This window comes from Palaemon carinicauda, chromosome 1 (genome assembly GCF_036898095.1).
Source record: "Palaemon carinicauda isolate YSFRI2023 chromosome 1, ASM3689809v2, whole genome shotgun sequence".
In the NCBI taxonomy this organism is placed as follows: domain Eukaryota; kingdom Metazoa; phylum Arthropoda; class Malacostraca; order Decapoda; family Palaemonidae; genus Palaemon; species Palaemon carinicauda.
Genome location: NC_090725.1, coordinates 54,158,792 through 54,183,791, shown reverse-complemented (window position 1 = coordinate 54,183,791; position 25,000 = coordinate 54,158,792). Strand labels below are relative to the sequence as shown.

Here is a 25,000-nt window from a genome sequence, read left to right as displayed (position 1 = left end):
TTGAAAATATGATGAAAGCAAGTTATGCATTAATTTATAATTTTATGTATAGTGAATTCCCAGTAAGGGTAACTGTCATATACTTGACAAAAAATGTGATAAGCTTTAATATTTTGCTGTAAACGAGAAAAACAAGAAGAATCAGCCATAGTGTTAATGAATAGCAGAACCTTGTTTTTACCGCTTTTATTACGTCAGTTGTTTCCTTAACTTCACCTGAAAATAATATTGAAATTTTTTAACTATCTCGTAATGTTTTTTATAACACCACGACGTTCATCATAACCCAAAAATCCAAATCCAATAAATTTCCTCTAAATGTTGTAACTGATTATTTTCAAAAGTCCCTCGATACATAACCAAAAAATGTTTTCCTGCATCATTATGTAATGTATATTGTAGTTAAGTGTTGAACTGCTCTGAAAACAGATTCTGGGTCCAGAAGAGAAAAATTTTTGTTCACGAAATTTTCATTCAAGTTTTATTATATCTGATAAAATGTGTGACTCTATGGTCCGTTATTTGTAACATACACACACACACACACACACACACACACACACACACACACACATATATATATATATATATATATATATATATATATATATATATATATATATATATATATATATATATATATATATATATATGTGTGTGTGTGTGTGTGTGTGTGTATGTACTGTATATAGGCATAGCGAACGCATATTGATGAAGAAAAAGGTCTGAATTAGCTTTTTCGTCTTAAAAGTTATTTTAGCTTTTTCATCTTTTGAAATTCCTTCTGATCTTTTTTGGGGTAGATTTTATAGTGACTATGAAGAAAAAATATTTTTTTTCGTCTTTTTTGTATATCTTACTTTTATGAAAAAAATAATTTTGCTGTCAAATGAGCTTCTTTAAAAGTAAACATTCGGTAACTAGTTATGTTTTTCAAATCTCCATGAAAACAAACGGGCTTTTGAGGTAAGTCAAAGAGTAATTTGTTCCAGTTTCCATGGGCATTTACATATACTGTAATAATCATTCCTGTGTTTTTACTTATTCATGTTTGAGACCTTTATTTTACCCTCGAATTATAGTTTTGTTCCTATAGAAGGCTTGGTTAACCTATGTTTTCACTGGTTCAACTCTGTGAATTGTATTTTTCACTATAATTTAGGGATAGTAATTTTGTCCTCAGTGAATGCTTTGATTATCGTGTTTTACTGATTCATGTATAAACTAAGATATTAATAAATAAGGTAGTCTAGAGTATTACTAGCTATTTCTTGGTCTTTCATAAAGCACTTAACCTGAACTTTCCATTTTTGTTTTCCTTACCGATTTACCAAACGATTATATTGATGTCACTGATGTGAGGGAAACGAAAATCAATTAAATCTCAAACTAGGATAAGGAGATTACACAAAGAACAGCATCAGAAGGTAGCACTAAAGTTTTGTTAACACCTATGTACAAGATAAAGCAAAATATCTTTCTGTAATTTTAGCCTTAAGGAAGCGTTTCAATCCTTATAGATGCTATCTGAGCAAATGTCTGACAGTAATTGTAGTCTTCTGGAACCGTTTTAAACGTTATAGATGCCGTCAGAGCAAATATGTGGAAGTAATTTTAGTGTTCTTGAAGAGAAAACACGGATGAAAATAGGAAATTGTAGGCTAGTAATGGTAATGCCCCTTTTACATCTTAGCATTGCAGAGAGTTCACAAACATGTTAGTTGGGAGGTGAAGATCTGCACTTCCCACAGACTAGACGAAAAATGTGGTGAAAACTCGTAACCCTGGTTTGTAAATGGATACTTCTTAGCTTAACCTTCATTCACCTGTGAGTGTATATCTCCCCTGAAACACTCTACATTAGCCTAATTTAAAGATATTCGTAATAATGGATGTACAGTACATCCTAACCTAATTTTACCTACCCTACTACTTTTCAGGAATCCCATCCTGTATGGAGGAAAGGATTTTCTCACTTCCACCAGAAAACTTTTAAGCCATTTTTATCTTAATTTTTTTGAAGTTGGGATTATATAGTTTGAAAATTTGTACAGCCAAGTTAGGTTAATTTGATGTTACAAGTTTCGCCAAAGAGGATTATTGGTCACTGCTGTAGGCTACCTACCATAATTTATATATCACCTAGTCGGAATTTGTTTTTCTATGATAGTTATACTGATTGGGTAACTTGATATTGTTTTAGGGCTTCTTTTGCACTCTTGAGAATTAAAACTTGGTCTTCATGAATGCTACCATGAAGAATAAGTTTCTTTCTAAGCAAATGCAAAACTTCGTTCATTACTTACATTCAGTGGTATTATTATAGAAAAATACAAAAAAGCTTCACTTATAGAGGAATGATGTTTTATTTAGAAAAACACCTGTTTTTTAAAATGCTAATTTTTGGTCCAAATAAATAATTAATAAGATACAGTATACTCTTATAGCTCTTAAGGTAGTTGGGGCTACCCATTAGGAACTGGGGTTTGGGGTGTAGAAAATTTACTGGCGAATAGTTGTATAATGTTAAAAGTAACTTTTTCCTCACTATATATCATTCTCTGTGATGTATGCTGAATCCGCAAAATATGGACATCCTATTCCCCCAAAATATTTATTTCACATTTATTTTTACATTTTACAAACCACACGTATCTGCTCCTGTGTGTACGTTTGTACATACCATGATGTGCAATAACAACTATTTACTTCCTGCACACTAACCCTCCTCCCACTTTCTTTCTACAAATGGAACTACTCATGTTCGTTCGTTCCTCTTCCTACATTTTCCTACCTTCGCCTACCCTATGAGTTAGTTCACCATATTTGGGCATATTTTTAAGCTTTAGTGGGATGTAGTAAGATTTATGATACACGTCCCCCTTTCTTAGGATGACTCCTCAGTTCCTTTGTAGTTTCGTTGTGTTTTGTTTGAGCATTATGGATCCTAACAAAACGAATTCTTATGCCTTCTATTACAGCTTTAGGGATGCTATAGCCAAATTTCATGGAGAAGATTATGGTACAACTAGTGTAGTGAACAATCTTCTAAGAGCTCATTTTGTTATCCTTCAAAGTTTGAAGTGTCTCAAGTTCAATTCTGATTTAGCTTTATTGGAAGACCAGCAAATTTTCTATTGTAACTTGCTTGTAAAGATTGCTAAAACAAGAAGAGTCATCGGTGCGATTATAGTGTTAGTATTTATAAAGGAGTATTCCTAGGTCTGAGACCTCAGTAGGTTTGTGACCTTGGAAGATGGGTTATGGGGTATGACCTGGATAAGTTTTTAACCTGGGAAGGGAAGCCCTCCAGCCAGGCCTTTGACATGGGAACTACTAGGCTAGGTTAGGTGGTGTGTGTTAAGTTCTGTGTCCTTTTACGAGTTTCGAAAGAGTTAAAAAATCATGTTTGTTTTTATGTTTTTGACCACCAAAACTCCCATTTGTTCCGTAACTGGAATACAAACTACCCATCCGCTAGTTAGCTTGGGAAAGGGGGTTAGCTAACTACACTCGTCACTCACACACCTATGACTGAGCCTCACTTTGCTTTTTGCTTAGATGGAGAATGATTGTTACCGGTCTTCCACCTCGCCTATTTTTGACTGCCATCAATCTTTGTCTTTTAAACATATGTTTTACCCCTATATATACTGTATATAGAAAGATTCCTAACATTATTACATATATGTTGTAAGAGTTCAAGTAAGTGTATGTGCTGTGGTCTGACAGCGTAGTATGGCTGGTTCTCAAGGACGGAGAACCTTCCCTTCTGACCTTTCTCCATTGGGACTTTAGTCCTCCCGTTGGTGGATGGCCTTCCGCGCAACTGGGCCACCGGCGCAGGGGAATCGATGTTGTATGGATACTCCTCCATTCGGCTGTTATCGCCACCCTCCTCTCTACGTGTTTATAGAGGAATCTTCTGGGGGAAGGGAGTGTGACCCTTTTGAAGTATGACTTTGGTCTTGCTCTTTCTGAAGGTCTTTGTCTGTCACTTGTGGGCGGCCAGCAAAATACTTCGCTGTGGTAACACCATTCCTGTTCGCGGGTTAGGTTGCACATCCTAATGGTTTTCTTCATTAATTGAGAAAAATTATGAGTGATGTGATTTAACTTTTCAGATTTGTCTCCACGGGGAACCCCCTTCCCGCCGAAGGGTTGAGTGGTTCCCCTGATTAGTTATTTTTACTCAGCTGAATTAATTAATTGTAATTCTTGTTTTGTTACAGTTTTTTTACGCTGCCGCTCTCCTTCTCCCGTCGATGTCGGCCGGGGAAGGAAGTGCACAGTCCTTAATTTATGTTTGTTCTCTCAGTGGACACCTTTCTCATCCACGGACTAGGTGCTCCTCCCGAGGTAGTTTTTGTTACATTTGTTCCGTAACCGAAATACAAACCACGCTATTTACAAAGGGTATTACTTTTAGCGCAGCTGAAATGACGAGCCAATAGTTTTTAACGAGGGTTAATTACCCCCGCGCTAGTTAGCGCGGGGTGGGGAAGGGTAGCTTGCTACCCCTCCCCCCTCCACACACCGGTGACTTGCTTCACTTCACTTTTGGCTTGGCGGTGATCAGACGTGTCTGTTCATCGCCTTCGTGACAGCCTTTAATTTTCTGCTTTTTCTTTTCAGCTTGTGTGATTGGTTGGAAGTTGACCTTCAGTTATTTTCTTTTATTTACTATGCGTACATGCCCTGGAGTTGCCGGCCGTCCTTGTGGGACTTTCATGTCGGACGTTATTACGGATCCTCACACCCTCTGCCCTCAATGTCGGGGCCGACGGTGCGACCAGGATAACATGTGCCGTGAGTGCAGGGAGTGGTCTGCCTCTCAGTGGGAGAGGTTTGGCCGTCGGCGTAAGAAGAAGTCCAAGAGAGACTGTTCTCCTCCGGGGTTAGCCTTGAAGGAGGAAGGTTCTCGGGACTCTTCTTCCGCCGCCCAAACCTCCTCCGAAGCTCCCCCTCGTCCGCCTCCTAAGGAGAGTCGTCCGAGTGGGAGTGCAGGCCCTTGTTCTGTTTCCCTACCTTCAGTGGGGGGCGAGGGCGTCGCCTCCCATAGCGAGGCGGTTCCCCCTCCTCCTCCGGGGGAGGTTATTGATAATAATGCCTTATCCAGTGATGATCTTTTACAGATTTGGTTGTCCCTGGGGCTTAAGGGCTTGCCCTCCAGGGTCGCTCTTATTGACCTTGTCTCGTTGGGGGCCGCTGTTAAACAGTCGCCGGTGGTAGCAGAGGTAGACCCTCTGTCTATTGTCGACGTCGTGGTGACAGAGGCCTCCGACGTGGCTGGGCCTTCCGACGCAGGTGCTGTTGCTGGTGATGGTGCTCAAGGCTCTCCTCCTCCTTCCGTGCATCCTTCAAAGGGGGAAGTGAGTCCTTCGGTCTCGACTGCTGCCCAGCTTGCTTCTGAGGGAAGTGTTTAGACGGAGACTCCCCTTCGGAGGACCGATGGTCCCGACGATCTCCCCCGAGGCCGCCTTCGCCGTAAGGCTCACCGCCCTCTACGCCACAAGGGCCTCCCTTCCCCTTACAGGGGGACTAAGAGGCGCCTTTTTGGGTCTTCGTCCTCCGGGGGGGACTCTCCTCGTTAGCCTCATCCGACTGCTCCGCCCTCCTTGAACCTCTCTGCAGACCGCTCACCATCTCCTGCCGGATCTTCGCCTTCTGGAGAACTCGTCACCCGACGGGCAACGGTCCCTTCGGGGCTAAGGGATTCTTCCCTTACGCGAGCAGGGCTAGCGCACAAGCGCTCTCCTGCTCGCCAGCGATCTCCTGCTCGCCAGTGATCTCCTGCTCGCCAGCGATCTCCTGCTCGCCAGCGATCTCCTGCTCGCCAGCGATCTCCTGCTCGTCGACGATCTCCTGCTCGCCAAGACTCTCCTGCTCGCCGACGCTCACCTGCTCGTTGGCTCTCCTGATGATCGCCCCCCTCGCCAGCGCTCTCCTGCTCGTCAGCTCTCTTCCGAGCGTCAGCGCTCATTTGAGGACCATCGCCCTGCGGTCTCTGACCACCCTTTAGTTCCTGCTGAACTCCCTCCTCACCATCCACCTGGTCCTGTGGCTACGCAACATCGTACTGCTCGTGTGTCAGAAACACATGTTCGCCAACGCGCCAGCGATCTTCCCGTTCCTGCTCGTGAACGCGCCGCACCACCTGTCCTCTCACAGGACACGCGTCGACCTTCTGCTCGCCAGCGATCACCAGCTCGCCAGCGATCACCAGCTCGCCAGCGATCACCTACACATGCTGCTCGCCATCGCACGACCCTGCATGATCGCCCGCTTACGCATGCTGCTCCTCATCGCACAACCCTGAACGATCGCCCTCCTGCGGATGCTGATCACCATCGCACCCTTTCACGCGATCATTCACCTGCGCATGCTGCTCGCCATCGCACAACCCTGCACGATCGCCCGCTTACGCATGCTGCTCCTCATCGCACAACCCTGAACGATCGCCCTCCTGCGGATGCTGATCACCATCGCACCCTTTCACGCGATCATTCACCTGCGCATGCTGCTCGCCATCGCACAACCCTGCACGATCGCCCGCTTACGCATGCTGCTCCTCATCGCACAACCCTGAACGATCGCCCTCCTGCGGATGCTGATCACCATCGCACCCTTTCACGCGATCATTCACCTGCGCATGCTGCTCGCCATCGCACAACCCTGCACGATCGCCCGCTTACGCATGCTGCTCCTTATCGCACAACCCTGAATGCTCGCCCTCTTGCGGATGCTGATCACCATCGCACCCTATCACGCGATCATTCACCTACACATGCTGCTCGCCATCGCTTACCATCACGCGGTCATTATTGCCAGCGATCTTCTTCACCTACGCGGCAGCACGATCCCTCGCCGTCGCGCCATCGCTTGCGTTCGTCGCCTCGGACACGTGTTCATTTACCTGCCCACCCTCACGCCCACTCGCCTGCGCGCCCGCGCTATCGCTCGCCTGCGCGCCCGCGCTATCGCTCGCCTGCGCGCCCGCGCTATCGCTCGCCTGCGCGCCCGCGCGACCGCTCGCCTGCGCGCTCGCGCGACCGCTCGCCTGTGCGCCCGCGCGATCACCCGCGCGACCATTAGCCTTTGCGCGACAGTTCGCCCTCGCGCGACCATAGTTCGCGGCGAATTCCACAGCCGGTGGTAGCAGCAGGGACGCGTGCTCCTAGACGGCACTCGGGATCACCTCCATCCAAGCACAGGTTGGTAGTGCAGGACGAAGACAGGTCAGTACAGCATTCTTCCCAACCTTCTTTTCAGGCAGGTACTGTCGTGTCCACTCCAAAGGATCGCCCGATCCCTTTCACCTTAGCAAGGATTTCGGACTCTGTGTCCTTGGAGCAGCAGACTTGGTTTGGTCCGCTGGCACGGGCGTTAGTGAGGGTTATGAAACCAGCACTCGCCGGCCAGGGTAACAAACCAGCGGCTGTCTCTCCTACGCTGAAGAGAAAGAGAGGGTGGACTTCGTGGTGACTTCCCCCAGGGCGAAGTTGGTTCCCAAGAGGTCGGTCTCGAGGGTCCCCTCTCCTGCACGAGTACTCTCTCCTTCTCCCGTGGACGAGGCCTTTCCGTCCTCAGGTGAGTCCAGTGGGGCGGTAGTCTTCCCCTCGGCACCAGGGGGGGAGACTTCGCTTCAGGCAGGAGAATCGTCTCGTGAGGAAGGGGCCCCTCGAACCTCGTTGTTGGGATCCTGTATCCCTCCCAGGAGGGAACCCAAGGATTCCAAGACCATCCCTAAATCCTCTGCAAGGATTCGTCAGGAACCCACGACTACCCAGGGGAATGTCCACGTATCACCCCAGGAAGAGATTCCCGGGGCAGGAGACTTAGCTGCCAGCCCGCAGGGAGGAGAACAGCAAGAGTCCGAACATGCCTTCTGGCAGGTCCTAAGCCTGATAAGGCAACTTAACAGTCTTACGGATCCAGTCATCCCCCCCGTGAAGGCAAAGACACGATTCTGGATGAAGTGTTTGACGTTCGGAAGGCCCCTAAGACCAGTGCAGCTCTGCCCTGGTCTCGGGGGCTGAAGAGTGCCAGAGCTAGGGCCAATGCTCAGCTCGCACTTCTTGCCTCCTCCAGTCGTTCCACTGCCGGGAACAAACTCATCCCTCCTCCTCGCCTTCAGCAGAGGAGGTATTTCGAGATCCTGGGTGAGCACAACCTCGCTCTTCCTCTCCATCACTCTGTGGAGGAGCTGGCGAAGGGAGTTCCCTTGGAGAAACTCTCTACCCGGCAGGTGTCGTTCTCGGCGGCAGAGATCCTTAACCACGAGAAGGTTGCTAAGTGTGCCATGCAGTTCGTGGCTGGACTTCTGGTTAGGATCTCTGGGCATCCTATTGCGATCGGAGGACTTGTCCAAGGAGACCAATAGGAAGGCCCTAGAGACCTTCTTGCTCTCGGGCACCCGCTCCATCGAGTTTTTGGCGCACCAGGTTACCACCCTGTGGGCCAACTCGGTGTTGAAGCGTCGCGATGCTGTGTCCAAGAGATTCCATCCGAAGGTCCCCGCCGTAGATGTGTGTAGGCTCCGACATGCCTCCCTCCTGGGGGAGAGCCTGTTTGAGCCTCAAGACTTGGAGCGAATGGCTGAGAGGTGGAGGAAATCCAGCACGGACTCCCTCCTCCACAGGGCCCTTACAACTCGGCCCTATAAGCCTCCAGCCCCGCCACAACAGCAGCAACAGCCTCGTAAGGCTCCCAAACAGGCACCGGCAGCTAAGAAAGTGGTGTCTAAGCCCCAGCCCTTTCCAGCCAAGGTCAAGAGGGGCGGTAAGTCCTCCAGGGGAGGCAAGACTTCTAGGGGTGGCGGCCGCGGCCGCAAGCCCTAGGGGTGGCAGTCCCCCTGCGTGTCCACCTGTGGGGGGATGCCTTCAGCGTTGCGTCCGCAGGTGGCAACATCACGGGGCCGATGCTTGGACGGTCTCAGTGATCGGCCAAGGTTATCGCGTCCCGTTCACGTCATCTCAACCTCCCCTGACAGCGAATCCAGTGTCGTTGAGCTCCTATGCCATGGGATCGGCAAAGGGGCTGGCCCTTCAGGCCGAAGTCGAGACCATGTTCGAGAAGGGTGCTCTCCAGGAGGTCGTGGACGGCTCTCCAGGCTTCTTCAGTCGACTCTTTCTTGTAAAGAAGGCTACTGGAGGCCCGTCATCGATCTCTCGGCTCTGAACAGGTTTGTCAAACAAACCCGGTTCAGCATGGAGACAGCAGACACGGTCAGACTTGCGGTGAGACCACAAGACTTCATGTGTACACTGGATCTAAAGGATGCGTACTTCCAGATCCCAATCCATCCGTCTTCCAGGAAGTACCTGAGATTCTGCCTAGACAACAAGATCTACCAGTTCAAGGTGCTGTGTTTTGGTCTTTCCACAGCTCCTCAGGTGTTCACCAGAGTGTTCACCCTGATTTCGACTTGGGCGCACAGGAACGGCATTCGTCTCCTTCGTTACCTAGACGATTGGCTGATCCTAGCAGACTCGGAGTCGACCCTTCTTCGACACCGAGACAGGCTTCTAGATCTTTGCCAGGATCTGGGGATCGTGGTAAACCTCGAGAAGTCCTTTCTGCAGCCGTCCCAACGACTGGTTTATCTAGGCATGCTAATAGACACCAATCTCCACAAAGCCTTTCCATCAGACGACCGGATAGCAAGGCTGAGGAGGGTGGTGGAACCTTTCCTCAGGCGAAAAGAACTCCCCGCCCAATCGTGGTTGCGTCTCTTAGGCCACCTATCCTCCCTGGCCCGTCTGGTTCCAAACAGCCGCCTCAGGATGAGATCCCTTCAATGGCGGCTCAAGTCCCGGTGGAATCAAGGATCCGATTCCCCGGACATTCTGATCCCAATGGGGTCTCTGGAACAGACGGACTTGCGGTGGTGGCTGGCCGACGAGAACCTGCGAAAGGGAGTGAGTCTTCTCGTCCTCCCCCCGGAATTGACTCTGTTTTCGGACGCGTCAAAAGAAGGGTGGGTGGCGCACGTTCTGAACCAGAGAGCCTCAGGCCTTTGGTCAGAATCAGAAAAGTGCCTACACATCAACCTGCTAGAATTGAAGGCCGTCTTTCTGGCCCTTCAACAGTTCCAACGGTTCCTGGCGGGTCACTCCGTGGTGGTAATGAGCGACAACACCACGGTAGTGGCTTATATCAACAAGCAGGGAGGCACTTTTTCGCAACAGCTATCCCATCTTGCAGTAGAGACTCTGAGGTGGACCGAAACCCACTCGATAACACTATCAGCTCGCTTCATTCCTGGCAAGAGGAATGTGCTTGCCGACAGTCTGAGTAGGGCTTTGCAGATAGTGAGTACCGAGTGGTCTTTGGATCCTCAGATAGCCAACAAAGTCCTGACTTTGTGGGGTTCCCCGACGGTGGACTTGTTCGCGACAGCCTTGAACTTCAAGCTGCCCCTGTACTGCTCACCAGTCCCGGACCCCAAGGCACTCTGGCAAGATGCTTTCCAGAAACGGTGGGACAACATCGACGTGTACGCCTTTCCACCATTCTGTCTGATGAGAAGGGTGCTCAACAGGACCAGACTATCGGTCAACTGTTCCATGACTCTAGTAGCTCCGCTATGGCATCACGCGGAATGGTTTCCGGACCTTCTGCAACTCCTGACGGAACTCCCAAGGGAGCTTCCTCCACGACACGAGCTTCTCAGACAACCCCACTCCGGTGTCCCTCACAGGGCCGTAGCCTCGCTTCGGCTTCACGCCTGGAGACTATCCAGCGTCTCCTCGCGGAGAGGGGCTTTTCACAACAGGTTGCGGAGAGAATGTCTCGGCACCTGCGAAGGTCCTCTGAGGGAGTCTACCAAGCGAAGTGGAGAGTCTTTTGTGGTTGGTGTCGTGGAAGGGGTATCTCTCCACTCGATGCCACTATTCCAGCAATAGCGGACTTCCTTGTGTATCTGCGAGAAGAAATGCGCCTTTCTGTCTCGGCAGTGAAAGGCTATCGCTCAGCCTTAAGCTGGGCCTTCAGATTGAAGGGCGTGGATATTTCTTCATCGCTAGAACTCTCTTTACTCATACGTAGCTATGAGCTTACCTGCCCCCAGTCGGAAGTGAGACCCCCTCCTTGGAACGTGGTTCGAGTCCTCAGGTCTCTCAAGAGACCTCCCTTCGAGCCATTACGCCAGGCCTCCGATCGCCACCCGTCTTGGAAGACGGCTTTCCTACTCGCCTTGGCCTCGGCCAAGCGAGTTAGTGAACTTCATGGTCTCTTGTACGACATCGCCCATTCAAGGGGATGGGGGGAGGTAACGTTCAGGTTCGTCCCTGAGTTTGTGGCCAAGACTCAGAATCATGGAGTGCCGGATCCTCGGTTTGACTCTTTTAGGATCGCGAGTCTCCGTTCTGTAACAAACGACCCAGACCAGCTGCTACTATGCCCAGTGAGGTGTCTGAGGTACTACTTGAAGAGAACGGCTGCAGTCCGTCCTCATGTGCGAGCTTTGTTTGTGAGGACAGGCAGGACAAAGAGGAGGGTCACCAGGAACACCATCTCTGCTTGGATTCGAAGGGTTATCCACCATGCCCTGAATCCTGACCCTCCTCCGTCACGTCGCCCTCGGGCCCACGATGTCAGGGGTATTGCTACATCCCTGGCCTTTAAGAGAAACTTCTCTGTGACGCAGGTACTTCAAGCTGGGGTCTGGAAGCGTCAAACGACCTTCACAGCCCACTACCTGCAAGACGTGACCCACAGGAGCCTCGATACGTTCTCTATCGGCCCTGTGGTGGCTGCACAACAGCTGGTCTAACCTCAGGCTCCTTTTTGGACAAGTAGCAGTAGGTTGAGGGCGTTGTTACCTGGTCTTAGTCTGTGTGAATGAAAGAGTATGTCTGACCCTTACTTCTTTCTTCATTCTCCCCTCTCTTGGGGAAGCAGCATCCTGGTCCTCGCATAGCTGACCTCGACCTCTGCAGGTAACCCATGCTTCTTTGTGCTCCTAGTATTAAGCTTAATACTGTTGCGTCTCCCATACACTGACGAGGTGGTATGGGGAACGTCCTATCCTAGAATTTCTCTCTGAAGGTCTCAAGGTCAACTTCATAGGACGAGTCACACTCTCCTTCTCACACTACTTATGTAGGCCACTCGTTCCTAGCGATGCTAGGAAGCTGTGAGGTACAGGGGCTCCCTCTCTCTAGTGCTGCTCACTGAGGGATCGAGCCCCCGGGCAAGCCGAAGTCAGTAAGGCTGGGGACTTTCCACCCTTCCTAAGGGGTAAGTCACCCTTTGTAAATAGCGTGGTTTGTATTTCGGTTACGGAACAAATGACAAATTCGAAGATAATTTGTATTTTTCCTAACCATACAAACCTTAGCTATTTACACATATGTGCCCGCCATCCCTGACCCCCAAGTCAAGTCCTACCTCTAAGTGAAGTGAAGCAAGTCACCGGTGTGTGGAGGGGGGAGGGGTAGCAAGCTACCCTTCCCCACCCCCCGCTAACTAGCGCGGGGGTAATTGACTCTCGTTAAAAACTATTGGCTCGTCATTTCAGCTGCGCTAAAATTAATACCCTTTGTAAATAGCTAAGGTTTGTATGGTTAGGAAAAATACAAATTATCTTCGAATTTGTCATATTTGTTTTATTTTTCCTCAGTTAACAGCACCTTCGTTCCTGGGGAAATCTGCTGTCAATATGCCATCACTTTCTTGCTCTCACACCTATTGCAGCTCCTGATCAACACGCTAACCTCAAGGAACTAGCTCCCGTTATGTTTTCTCAAGTCACACTTGATGCAGACCTTCAGCTTGAACAATGCATGTTGATGGGGAGCAAAGAGCACTGTCCGTGGGTTTGCCTCCAGGGGTTGGACTACTTTCCCTTCTTGGGGAGTTGGGCTGTTGGGCTGTTTCTTCCTTCCGAGGGAGAACTTCTCTTCATCTTCTCTGCTGTCTCTCCTGTGGGTGATCGCAAGAGAGACCTCCCATAGAGACACCTCTTCAGAGTCATTCTAGAGATCTTCCAGCTTCTGCTGCCCTGCTAGTGGGTCCTGTGACTGCGTCTTCTGCTTCATCGGCCGCCGCCACCGATGTCTGCGCTCCTTCCACTGATGATCATCCTTCGGGGGTGAAAATAAAGTCCGAGAGAGATTCCTCTTCGGAGGCCTGTTGACGGTCAGCTTTCTGATCCAGGCTCATTGTCCATTGTCATGTTGGTGGCAAAAGACCTCGCCATGTCCATCTTCCTCTATGGTTTCATGGGCTTCTGCTCCCTTGGCTAAGAGACATCTCTCACCTCCTCCCCGCCGAACTCTTGCTCTTCAAAGGAAACTGACCAGGCTTACCCATCAGGTTACTGACCATCACTTCCATCTTCAACCTCGTCTCTACAAACAGCGACTCTTTCGTCTCCTGCAAGGGATCGTCCACGTTTTCCACTCAAGCATGTCTTTCCTCAAGAAGGTCACATTTATCTGACATAACTTTCAGCAGTTCGTCGGCTATGTTCTCCGTCACACCAGGTATCTGCTCGACCTTCCCCTGCTCGACAGTCTCACCATACAACTGGGGAGTGTGAATCACCGACGCTTCCATCAGCTCATAGATTGCCTGGTTATCTTGGACAGCAAGCAACTGGTGAACCGCCTACACGTTCGACTTCTTGTAAATCGTCTGCTACACAAGAATCGCTGGGAGCTCGAGAATTACCTCCTCATCCACCATCTTTGAAATCGTCTAGTCATCAGTGATCATCTATTCGACAGTGTTCTCCAAAGCATTTTCGCTCATCACGTAGACCATCACAGTCTCGTGAATCGCCCACTCATCGCTCAACAAGCCAGCGTTTGGCAGTTGCTCGGAGCATTTTCAATCTAATGTGTCACTCTCCTTCGCAACGCAATCGCCCACCAGTGCATGAATCGCTCACCCTTCATGTCCAGCGATTCGTGAATCATCTACTTGAGAGTCATTGACAGATTGCCCTGCCTCTCGCTCAGCGGTAGCGATTGACTTCGCATTTTTCGCGGTACCGCTATTCAACGCTGACACTCACCCTCTCAACAGTCATCTATTCAATACGCTTCATGTCAGCGATCACCAACGCATTTAGAGCTGGAAGTTTCTCGACATTCCCCGATGCATCAGCAGCTGTTGCTCGCGCAGCGTACGATCACTAATATGAGTGTACGTATTCAGGCAAGCGAAGATCGCCAACTGCAGCCACCAAAGCTGCTGTAGCTTCTAGAAAAGGTAAGTTGGTCAACGATCACTCATCATCGCCCTATTCCCCCTCCCGCAAATGCATTACAGCTTGACCGCCGGGGAAGGAGGAAGGGGGCAAGTTTTCAGTTTTAGAATACCAAATATACCACCTGGTGTTAAGGGAAACCTTCCTAGCCATTCAACACTTCCAAAAATTTGTAGTGTTTATGAGCAGCAATATCACAGTTGTTATTTATCAAAACATACATGTACGTACTTTTTCTTTTCAGCTATGCTATCCAGATGTCGAGATCCTAGGATGGACAAAAGACAATGAGATTTTCCTTTCATCCTGGTTTATTCCTGGTAAGAAGAGCCTTCTGGCAGACAATCTTAGTAGGAAGAATCAGATAGTTTGATTTGAATGGTCTTAACATCCCCAGATAGCCAACACAGTCGTTGTTTTGTTGGGGTTCGGGGCTAGTAGACCTGTACGCGACATTTTTCAACTGGAAGCTCATGTTGTACTGCTCACCAGTACCAGACACAGAGGTAGCTTTTCAACACCTGTGGGACAATTAGGATGTCTATGCGATCCCCTCATGCTGCCTGACGAGGAGTCTCCTCAACAAGGTGCAATCATCACATAGCCTATCCATGACTGATAGCTCTACTGTGGTGACAGCTGGCAGAATGGTTCTGGACCTTCTGTTTCTACTGACAGAGGCTCCTCCTTGTATGATATTTTACATCAACATGCCAAGATCTTCCACAACCCAGTCGAATCCCTATACCTTTATTACTGGAGGTTATTCAGTATCTCACTCAGCGAGGATTTTTGCAACGAGTTGCCAAATACATCTCTGGATACCTCAGAAAATCCTCAATTGTTGTCTATCAGGCGAAGTGGTTAATCTTTTGTGATTTTTGTCAGGGGAAGGTGTCCCTTAACTTGGAGCCACTATACCCTTAAATGCAAATTTTTTTTTATATCTTCAAGAGGAAAAGCTCTGCTTAGTCTATCCAGTAAAAGGATATCACTCAGCCTTACCCTAACTTTTTAGACTGAAAAGGGTTAATATCTGAACTAACTTGACCTCGGTGATATATGAGACCCCCCCACCCCCCTCGCCCCATTTAAAGCATAGTGACAGTTTTGCACTCTTTGGAGCTCCCTATGACCATCAAGTCGGGCGTCAGATCGAGACTCGGTACTGAAAATTGTTTCCCTTCTCGACTGATCTCTGCAGAAGTTTAGAGAGTTGGATGGTCTCTCCTATGGCATGCCCATTCTAGGAAAGGGGAGCATGTTACACCCAGCCTCGTCCCTGAGTTAGGAAAAATACATGTTACTTCCAAATTAGCTATTTTGGTGCTGAGAGCCGCTTTTCTAGTGCTCCGGTATTTTTGTCCTTTTCTAGTAGGTTACTCGGTCATGTTGATGAGCAACAACACACTGTGGTAGCCTTAATAAATAAATAAGGATGAATCGTGTTACTGCAATTTTCCTTTCTTTCAGTAGACATTCTTGAACGGCCAGAACTGAACCTAACTTCCCTGGCAGCTTGCTTTATTATATTAATTCCCTTTGAAATATCACAAAAAAGATACTCTATAGTGCATCTCTTGCAAGAAATAATGCTTTGCGTTGAAGGCATTGTTTGGCTTGGCTATGTATATGTGCGTATGTTGCTTTGTGTGTGTGAACACACAAAGTTAACAGTAGGGTATAATAGCGACCTTTCATTACTAGAGAAAAATATTCCAAAATACTGTTGCCAGCTTATTTTTCTATTGAGTTGTTTGGCATGTATGATTTTGAATCTCAAACTTATTAGCTCTTATCAAAATGACCCGTTTCTTACACATGGCTTATATATACAACATCGCCGAGCGCGTGTTTCGCTGGTAACTGTAACAGAAACTCTGCAAAATATGTATGCCAAATTTCTTTCTTGTTCTACAATGGTCTCATGCATTACAAATCTATTTTCCTTTAATATAATGGAATTTTAATGTTTATATTTGATCGATGTGAGCTCACCTATTTGTAAAGTCTTTGACATTATTATATTAATTAGCAATTCACTTATTTAGACGGAAGGCAACGGTGTCCTTAGACTCCCTCCCTCCACCTTGCTTTTGGAATGGTCGGACTATATAAAGATAGTTGGATAATTAAATTTTTTATAAAAACTTATATGTTGAATTGTGAGAGCTACAGATTAGTAAAACTTTTGTAGCATGTACTAAAGATAAAGAGAATACTATGATTATTGATTTGGTTGACACACATGCATACACACACACACACACACACACACATATATACATATATATATATATATATATATATATATATATATATATATATATATATATATATATATATATATATATATATATATATATATATGTATGTATGTGTGTGTATTTATTTATTTATTTATATTTCATAGTAAGGAAAGTCTAAGAGAACTATCTAAAACGGAACCAGGAAAGTATGCACGTTTCATGGATTTTGAAAAGAGTATACTAGTGTACCGTGGAGATTAAACTACTGGTATTTGTATTTGAGAAAGCAAGGGGTGCTGGAGAAGTGATTTTTCTTATTGAAACCTTAGCCCTTAATGGCTTTCTTGATCACCAGGCCAAAATTCCACATATCAAGATTAAGTAAATGTTACCTTCGCTATTGACAAGAGGTAAACTGGTACTTAAATCATAATAATGCTGTAAATAATCTATTTACCTTTGCAGGTTAATGAGGATATGATAATGAAATAATGGATCCACAAGGCCTTTCTCCTATTGGGACTCCAAAGACACTTCTAGAAATAGCATCATATCAGGTTGCTCTTTGTCTAGTGGATTTGTCTCTACCTACAATAATTAGATGTTTTTCCGAGTTTAAGATTGATGTTAGTTATGGTAATTCATCGACCAGCTCAGGGAATTCGATTTCAAATGTGGTAAGTCCATGAAGTCTAAGGGAAGTTATGTTTGTATCATTGAATTTATGGCCTAAATATATCATTCGGTTTTTTTTTCTTATTATCATTCTCAAAACAAATTTCATATTAATGTATCAAAACTGCCTTCAAAGTGTTATTGATCTTACAAGTCCGTTAGGTTGTTGCTGGGCTCGTAATCATTTTCTTACATTGCAAATTTAATTATGTTTAACTTTTACCATGGCTTTGATTATTAACTTTGTTGAGGTACCTAGTTATATGAATGCAGTGAAAAGTATTTTTTTTTATGTATGATGATATTTACTATTGAAGAGAACTGAAACGTGATCAATTGAGATAATGTGTTTCTGAGGATAAGGATTATTTTTTTTTTATAGTGAGGGTAAAGAAATGCCATGGGGTCATGTACTGTACTTTTCTTTTAGAAAATGTTCAAAAGCATTACTTGTAATGAAGGTATAAAAATCAAATACAAGATTAAGTAAGATATTTCGTGGCATATCGTCTACACAACAGGTTCATCTAACCAGACTGTATTTGTGAATCCTTACACAAAAAGACACCCAAGCTGTTTTACAGAAGCCTCTTCATACAGATAACCAATAACACCCCCCCCCCCAAAAAAAAGAAAAAAAAATTGACCCCTTTCCACATCTCGTAAGACTGGTCTTTTAGTACTCTGACAATTATAGCGACTTTCGAGGTGCGGATTCACATACGATGATGGGTTTTATTTTTTAGACAAAATATTTTTCTTAGCTTTCTTATCATAAGGAGTGTATCTTTTTAAGCCAGATTCTCCAAAACTGAGGTTTAATTCCTATCTGCTAAGCATTATGAATGTTAAAAAAAATGTCGGGGAGGTTTTCACACATTCCAATAAGATATTTAGTTTTGTGAAAAATCTTATCCATATGCATGATTTTTTGTTTCCTTTCAGGCATGTCTTAATCGCTTAAAACTATGGTACTGGGATCAGGAAAATAAGCATTTTGGATCGTTCACTTCTTCCCAAAGAATATTCATTAGTAGAGCCCTAATAGACATATTTGATATTGAGGAAAGGCATGTCCATTGCCCAATACTTCTTAGATTTTGCCTGCAATTACTTTTTGGATTCGAGGTCGGTGATTTCAACCCATCTACTGAGGAGGTAATTGCTATTTCGATTCCTTTGTGTTTTATCTTTGCTTTTTAATGATTGTGACCATCATTATGGAAACCATTTCTTTGTCAGTTTTGAATTTTAAGTTATATCTCAGACACAACCATTTTATTTTCAGGAAATCGTAGTACCAACTAATGTAGTTTATACTATGACTTGCTTATTATAAGAATCAATTGTCGAAGATAGTTGCTATTTAGTAGTCCAATAGAACCTAAATTTATGTTTTACTAAATGAGAATGTATATGTATATGTATGTCACGCAATGAACTGTTTGAGATTGGTTTTCTGAAACTGGCCTGCTGCTAATGGTAGTTCAGGACAATTATAGCTTAGAGGTTGTTAATGTTTTTTAGAATGATTTATTGTTAATTTATTCTCATCATTTATGTATTTCCTTATTTCCTTTCCTCACTGGGCTATTTTTCGCTAGTGGAGCCCTTGGGCTTATAGCATCTTGCTTTTCCAACTAGGGTTGTAGCTTGGCTAGTAATAATAATAATAATAACTCTTACTAAATTATAAATGATGCCTACTACTGTACTTTGTATTGGTATATCAATAACGACAATCCGGACCTCATTACACTACAATTCTTTCAAATGTGGAAACTGTTTTTTCCCCCTTCAATTAAAGTAAGACACTGTCATTTACTTGACCATCAAATAACTCCTACTGAAGCTGTATAAAGAGCTAGTAAACGCTAGAAAATATGGAGTATCGAAATAGGAGGCATTGATTTAATTAGATTAGGAAGGATATTTAATTATTTTTCAAAAAGATGTTCCTACAAACTAGTTTTTAGCCCCCCCTCTCTCTCTCTCTCTCTCTCTCTCTCTCTCTCTCTCTCTCTCTCTCTCTCTCTCTCTCTCTCTCTCTCTCTCTCTCTCTCTCTCTCTCAAATGTTAATATTTCTATAACTTTTACAGGTAATAAGCCAGGAAGTGTCTGAGGAATTTTCCAGATTCTTATTGGAAATAGCTCCATTCTACGTGCAAAGTCTTCGGGACTTAACCTTGGTATTCAGAAACCCTCTTCCTATGGCAATTTTGATTTCAAAGTCAAAATTTCTAAAGTACGTTCACATGTTTAAGAATATCAGTGATTACACTTTGCATTGTGTAAGAACTCATTGTAAGGAATTAAGAAGTATTACACTTGACATAGAATATCTTGATGAATCGCCAAGAAATATCCTCGACGAAACACTTTACCGAATATTTTTCAAAAATACTATGCTTTCAACAGTCGTCAGAAAAACATATGCTGGAGAAAAGACAGAAGTGTCATTTGCCTCGCTCAAATTAGTGTGGATAAAATGTGACCATCTAGTTCAAAATTTAGCAAGATTTATTGAATGTCTTCAGTTTAATTACTTAGAAACATCCATTAAAGTGACGAACTTGATTTCTGTCCCCTATGGTGGCTGTTCATTGAGAATTCCTTGTCTCTTTCCAACTTTTCTTCTAGAAAATCTAAATATTTCAAATGAAAGATACTGGATGTATCTTGGAAATGATGTAACGACCATTGACCCAAAAGACTGTCGGGGTAGCAGTGAGAGATATAGTCATAGTCTAGCATTCCAAATCTTTTCGGGTAGAGGTAATCATTTTCAGGATATAGCCACTTTATTTCAATTATTTAATCTTTTATTCATATATTCTGATGGCAAAGAACTAAGTATGTCCAGCCACTTTCCAGAAACAGAGGTTCCTCCATATTACCTTTCTGTATATGGACCAATCACTAACGAATTAATTGAATGCAGATTGCTTAGTTATCTCAGCAGATGTAGACACTTAAAATCACTTTACATTATCACGAAACCATTGCATCCTCCATGCCTTGGGATGTCATTAAATCTTGATAACCTTCAAACTCTCTCGATTCGTTTCATATACGAATGGTTGACGGATGGGCCAAGAGAAGAAACCTGTATGTATAAGCCACTGGAGGAAAAGAATGTTGAGAGGTTTATGTTATCACTTTTAAGAGCATGTCCAAATTTAAGGGTACTAGAGATTGATGTTAGAGAGTTTATGATTTACTTAGTGCCCAATGGTTATTTGCGTAATATTCACACATTAAGTGTGTTGGGTGGATCTCTGCCTAACATAGAGGCATGTATAATAAATATGCCAAAGCTTAAAGTGGTTAAGCTGCCAATGGATTTTGATTATGGCCAATTCTTATATTTGAAAAGGCAATTCTTTAATAGCTCTATTAAAATTTCTTTTAAATATGTTAGGTATATATCACCGTACATTGCATAAATATATTTTTTATTCTACTGTTGTTTCTTGTCATTACATTTACATATGAAACAAGAAAAAAAAATTAAAATAGGATTTTATATTGTATCGATGTGTCACACTTTTATAATTGTAGCTTGCATTATAATTTCCTAAATATTTCATGATAATGATATAATTTATATTTGCTATTTTCTAAATATTAATCATGCTTGAGAATTATGTTAAAATGTATGAATTAAAGTTGCGAAGATTTTGAGTTATATGAATTTATTGTAGAAATGTAGTAAGTATTCTGATAACATAGTTTTTTTAAGTGTATATATTTTTATTCATGGTAATGATATATGTTTTATAACACAAATGGCCTTATTCAGTTTAACTAATATTCATCATTCTAAATAATTGACTTTTATTTATCATCTATTGGTAACTAATAAGAAATAGTGGTTTGATGAAATACACTATTAACCAGAAAAGAATAAGGTTCAAATACTTCAAGAGTTGGCTAAGTGATCAAACTTTATAAGTACTTACATTATATGAAATAATTTGTGTGTACTTGTTTCATTACCTTTCTTACAGAGGTTTTATACTGTTATCATTTTAGTGAAACTATCAGTGATAATTTTAACGAAAGTCAGAATCCTTTTTTTATGATCATAGTTTCAACCATTCGATTTTCCTCTCGTTTGATGATGGATCGTGAAGAGCTACATGGATTATAAATTTCTTGGTAAACTGAATTATTATAAAGTAGCCAAGTACCACAAACTCACCAATGGCAGATGGGTAGATTTTAGTTCTAAATGCAAAGTCTGAATTAAAACAATGTGTTTAGCACATCCCTAATCAACTATTTATCACTCTTGATAGCCTAGTAGTGAAACAGTTTACTTTCAACTCGGTTACAATTAGGCTATTGCTCGAATCCCTGGCTGACAAGAAGTTCTCATGGGAAAAACAAAAATCTTCATTGGTCTATGGTTACGAGGCAGAGTGAATTCTATATCATGTAGCACACATGGCGTATTTCTAAAAAGAAGTTAGGCCACGAGTGTTAGTGGCGCGGGTTCAAATCGGCAACAGACCAGTTAGAGAGGCGGACACTTTGCTATCCAGGTACACATCTCAGGATTATGTAAGTAATCGACAGATAAATTTGCTTAAACCAAATGGGTGTTATAGACTAATACACACACAAACAAAACGACTCCAGCGCTCTTCTTATAGCCTGACAGTAAAGCAGACGGCTGTCAACTCTGTTTCCCCTCTGCTGAGGCTCGAATCCTTGGCTAAAAAAAAAAAAAATCCTTGGGTCTATGTTCCTGATACAGCGTGAATTCGATATTAAAAGGTAACTCTGCCCTCTCTTAAATAAATAAGAAAAAAAATCTCTGTTTTTACTGATAAACTTCTAAAACAACCAAGTGCTTCAAACTCTCCATTTAGCTATAATGGTAGTGATGTTTGAATTCCGATCTTGTAGAAAAACCTAAATTCCACAAGAATATGTATAGCAGAGTCATGATTAGTTTCCACTCGACTAAGCCTTGAATTCTTGGCCAACAGGAAATTATGATTAAAATAATAATCTTCCATTGGGCCTGGGATATGTCATCAGCAAATTCCTTCAGTGCTTCGTTTGTAATCTCTAGGCACCATTCTTTAAGTCAATGTCCTTATGCAATTCATCATTCCCATTATATGTCTTTTTCCCTGCACGTTGTTAGAGTATCCTCTAGCATAGTTTGTTCTCGTATCCATGATGCACTTCTCCTGTCTCTTAGTGTTATCCCCATCATTATTGTTTGCATAGCTCTTTGAGTTACACTTATAATAGCTCATGTTCTAAGGCAGTGATACGAGACAGTAATAAAAGGGGATCGTGAATAAAGTTGAATCACTAGCACACATTTTATATAATATTACCTGATTCCTTTCTCTCTCTTACTGAATTAATTCAAGTGGCCAAAATGAATAGTATCAACTAAAAAAAAAATAAATAATATAGGAAGGAAATTTGATTCAGTACATACATAATAAATAAAGTCAATACTATATAGAAAGTGGTAACATATACCAAGGAAGCCAGGATTACTGAATCGTAAGACCAAGGTTTAGCGAGTGTGGTATGGGCATGGGTAAAAAACGACAATAGCAGCCCGTAGGTACTCTCTCTCTCTCTCTCTCGCTCTCTCTCTCTCTCTCTCTCTCTCTCTCTCTCTCTCTCTCTCTCTCTCTCTCTCTCTCTCTCTCTCTCTCTCTCTCTCTCTCACACACACACAACTTTTCCAAGAGTTGCAAACATATGGACGAAGTAAAAATGTATTTTGTAGATAAGATACGGGAAATTATAAAGTCATTTAAGGAAAGGATATTAATTATACCTAAAGATTCATGAATATATCAACATCTTTTGTCGTCATGGTGTAAGAACGTTGTAGGAAACTAAGCCCCTGCTTGTAGTCGAAATCTTTAACGGCAGCTCATCTGGAATCTTTAAATATATCTTCCATTACCAGTATTTTAAATTACAAAAATATAAATTTAAAGAGAATAATAGAAAGGGAAAAATACCGAGATTTGAAATAAATATCTCAACACCATAAATTAGGCTACATATGGATGGGATCAAAGAATATCGAGATCCTAGAATAGAAACTCTAGACTAGAGTTTTATTCACGTCCAGTACAAAATCAAGCTTCAACAATATCTCGACCGAACAAATTGCTGAGTCGTTTTAAAAGGTTTAAACAGACAATCTGGCAAAGTCATTCAACATCCATATGAATGGAAAATTCCTTAGTATCAGTTAAACAAGATGAGGTAACTCATTTTTTTCTGCATTTCTTCCTTTATTTAGATTTATTCCTTATCCTAATAAGGAATCTAGTAAGAGGAGTTAATCAAGTCCCCAATATCCATGTGAAAGTGGCGTGAGGAAACTTGTATTGATAGAGCGATCCTTGGTAGGGAAATATTGGAATCACGGTTTGAAGGCTTCAAGTTTCTGATATAAAGGTTAATACTGACGGGACCATCTGATTAAATACTTTTCGTTTTAGAGAAAGTGGCCTTTTACATTTCATAACATAACTTTGTTTAGCAAAAGCTCTCCATCCTAGACTTATTCTTCCTTTTGAATTTGGATCACTGTTTCTTGTCCTGGGGAAACATTTAATGTCTGTAATGAGTAGGTACTGTATATATATTAACAATCTCTGTAGATTCATTCATAACACTTATTTGATGTCTCTGAATTGAATATTACTTTAGGTTTACATATATTTATTTTCAGTAGTACATTTTTGCTTTCTCTATTAAAATTTTATATAATCTTTTTCAATTCCTCCTATGATTCACTAAACAGAACTATGTCATCTGCAAATCTTATATTGTTAAGATAGTCGACATTAATAGTAATTCCTAATTATTCATATTATAATTTCTCAAAAATTTCATTAAGGCTAACTCCTTACTCAGTAACTATTTTCTCACTATTTTATGTAGTTTTAGGATTGCTATACTTCCTGTATAAATATCTTCAAATGTTCTAACATAAGATTCATTTATTCCATGTCTTTGAAGTGCTTTCATTACTGCTGAGATTTTGACAAGACCAAAAGCTCTTTTATCGCCTTTATGAAGAGAGAAAGACATATAGACAGATATTTGCATAAATATGTTTACAAAATTATTCTGCGCATGCAATTAAAGACAATACATGAAATGAAAAACTGGTAGAAATGACCTAAGGTATCTTCCTCAACATATATAGAAAGGTAAGACAATGATAGTTGAACAAATACTTTATCTGTTAAGATATTCCTCATATGGTTTGATGAAATCGAACCTATTAAAGAACAATTGAACTATCAAGAATAAGCAATAGCCGAATAAAGAAAAAAAATTGAAACGCCTGTAAAATCCAAGCGAGATGAAGTAGAATCAGCAGACCTACGACGTAAGATCATAAATATCCAGGTCTTTGCGTAAGTAATGTGTTTTAATCATATATATTTCCTATAAAAGTTAAGTGTGATTGTAAGTTTATTTTTGAAAAATACCCCTTTTTTATTGCCTAAGAATTTCACAATAAAAAAAAGCGTGTTGAAGGTTTTGCTGTTCAATATATCCAGAGAATGTATATATATATATATATATATATATATATATATATATATATATATATATATATATATATATATATATATATATATGTATATATATATATATATACATATATATATATAAATATATATATATATATATATATATATATATATATATATATATATATATATATATATAATATATATATATGTATATATATATATATATATATATATATATATATATATATATATATATATATATATATATACATATATATATATATATATACATATATATATATATATATATATA

General features: G+C 42.5%; 1 protein-coding gene across 1 annotated transcript; it reads left to right on the top strand.

The window, feature by feature from the left end:
- Positions 1-835: 835 nt before the first annotated feature.
- Positions 836-21,125, top strand: LOC137642126 (uncharacterized). Its single transcript, XM_068374676.1, has 4 exons — positions 836-966; positions 16,933-17,144; positions 18,088-18,300; positions 19,243-21,125. The coding sequence occupies exons 2-4, from the start codon at positions 16,959-16,961 to the stop codon at positions 20,587-20,589; spliced, it is 1,746 nt and encodes a 581-aa protein (XP_068230777.1). The 5' UTR covers positions 836-966; positions 16,933-16,958; the 3' UTR covers positions 20,590-21,125.
- The last annotated feature ends 3,875 nt before the right edge of the window (positions 21,126-25,000 follow it).

What these genes read in the sequence shown, in the direction of transcription:
- LOC137642126 (XM_068374676.1), top strand. Translation starts at nt 16,959, where the DNA reads ATGGATCCACAAGGCCTTTCTCCTATTGGGACTCCAAAGACACTTCTA. An exon ending in GGAATTCGATTTCAAATGTG is followed by an intron (nt 17,145 to 18,087) that starts GTAAGTCCATGA and finishes GTTTCCTTTCAG; the next exon opens with GCATGTCTTAATCGCTTAAA. An exon ending in TCAACCCATCTACTGAGGAG is followed by an intron (nt 18,301 to 19,242) that starts GTAATTGCTATT and finishes TAACTTTTACAG; the next exon opens with GTAATAAGCCAGGAAGTGTC.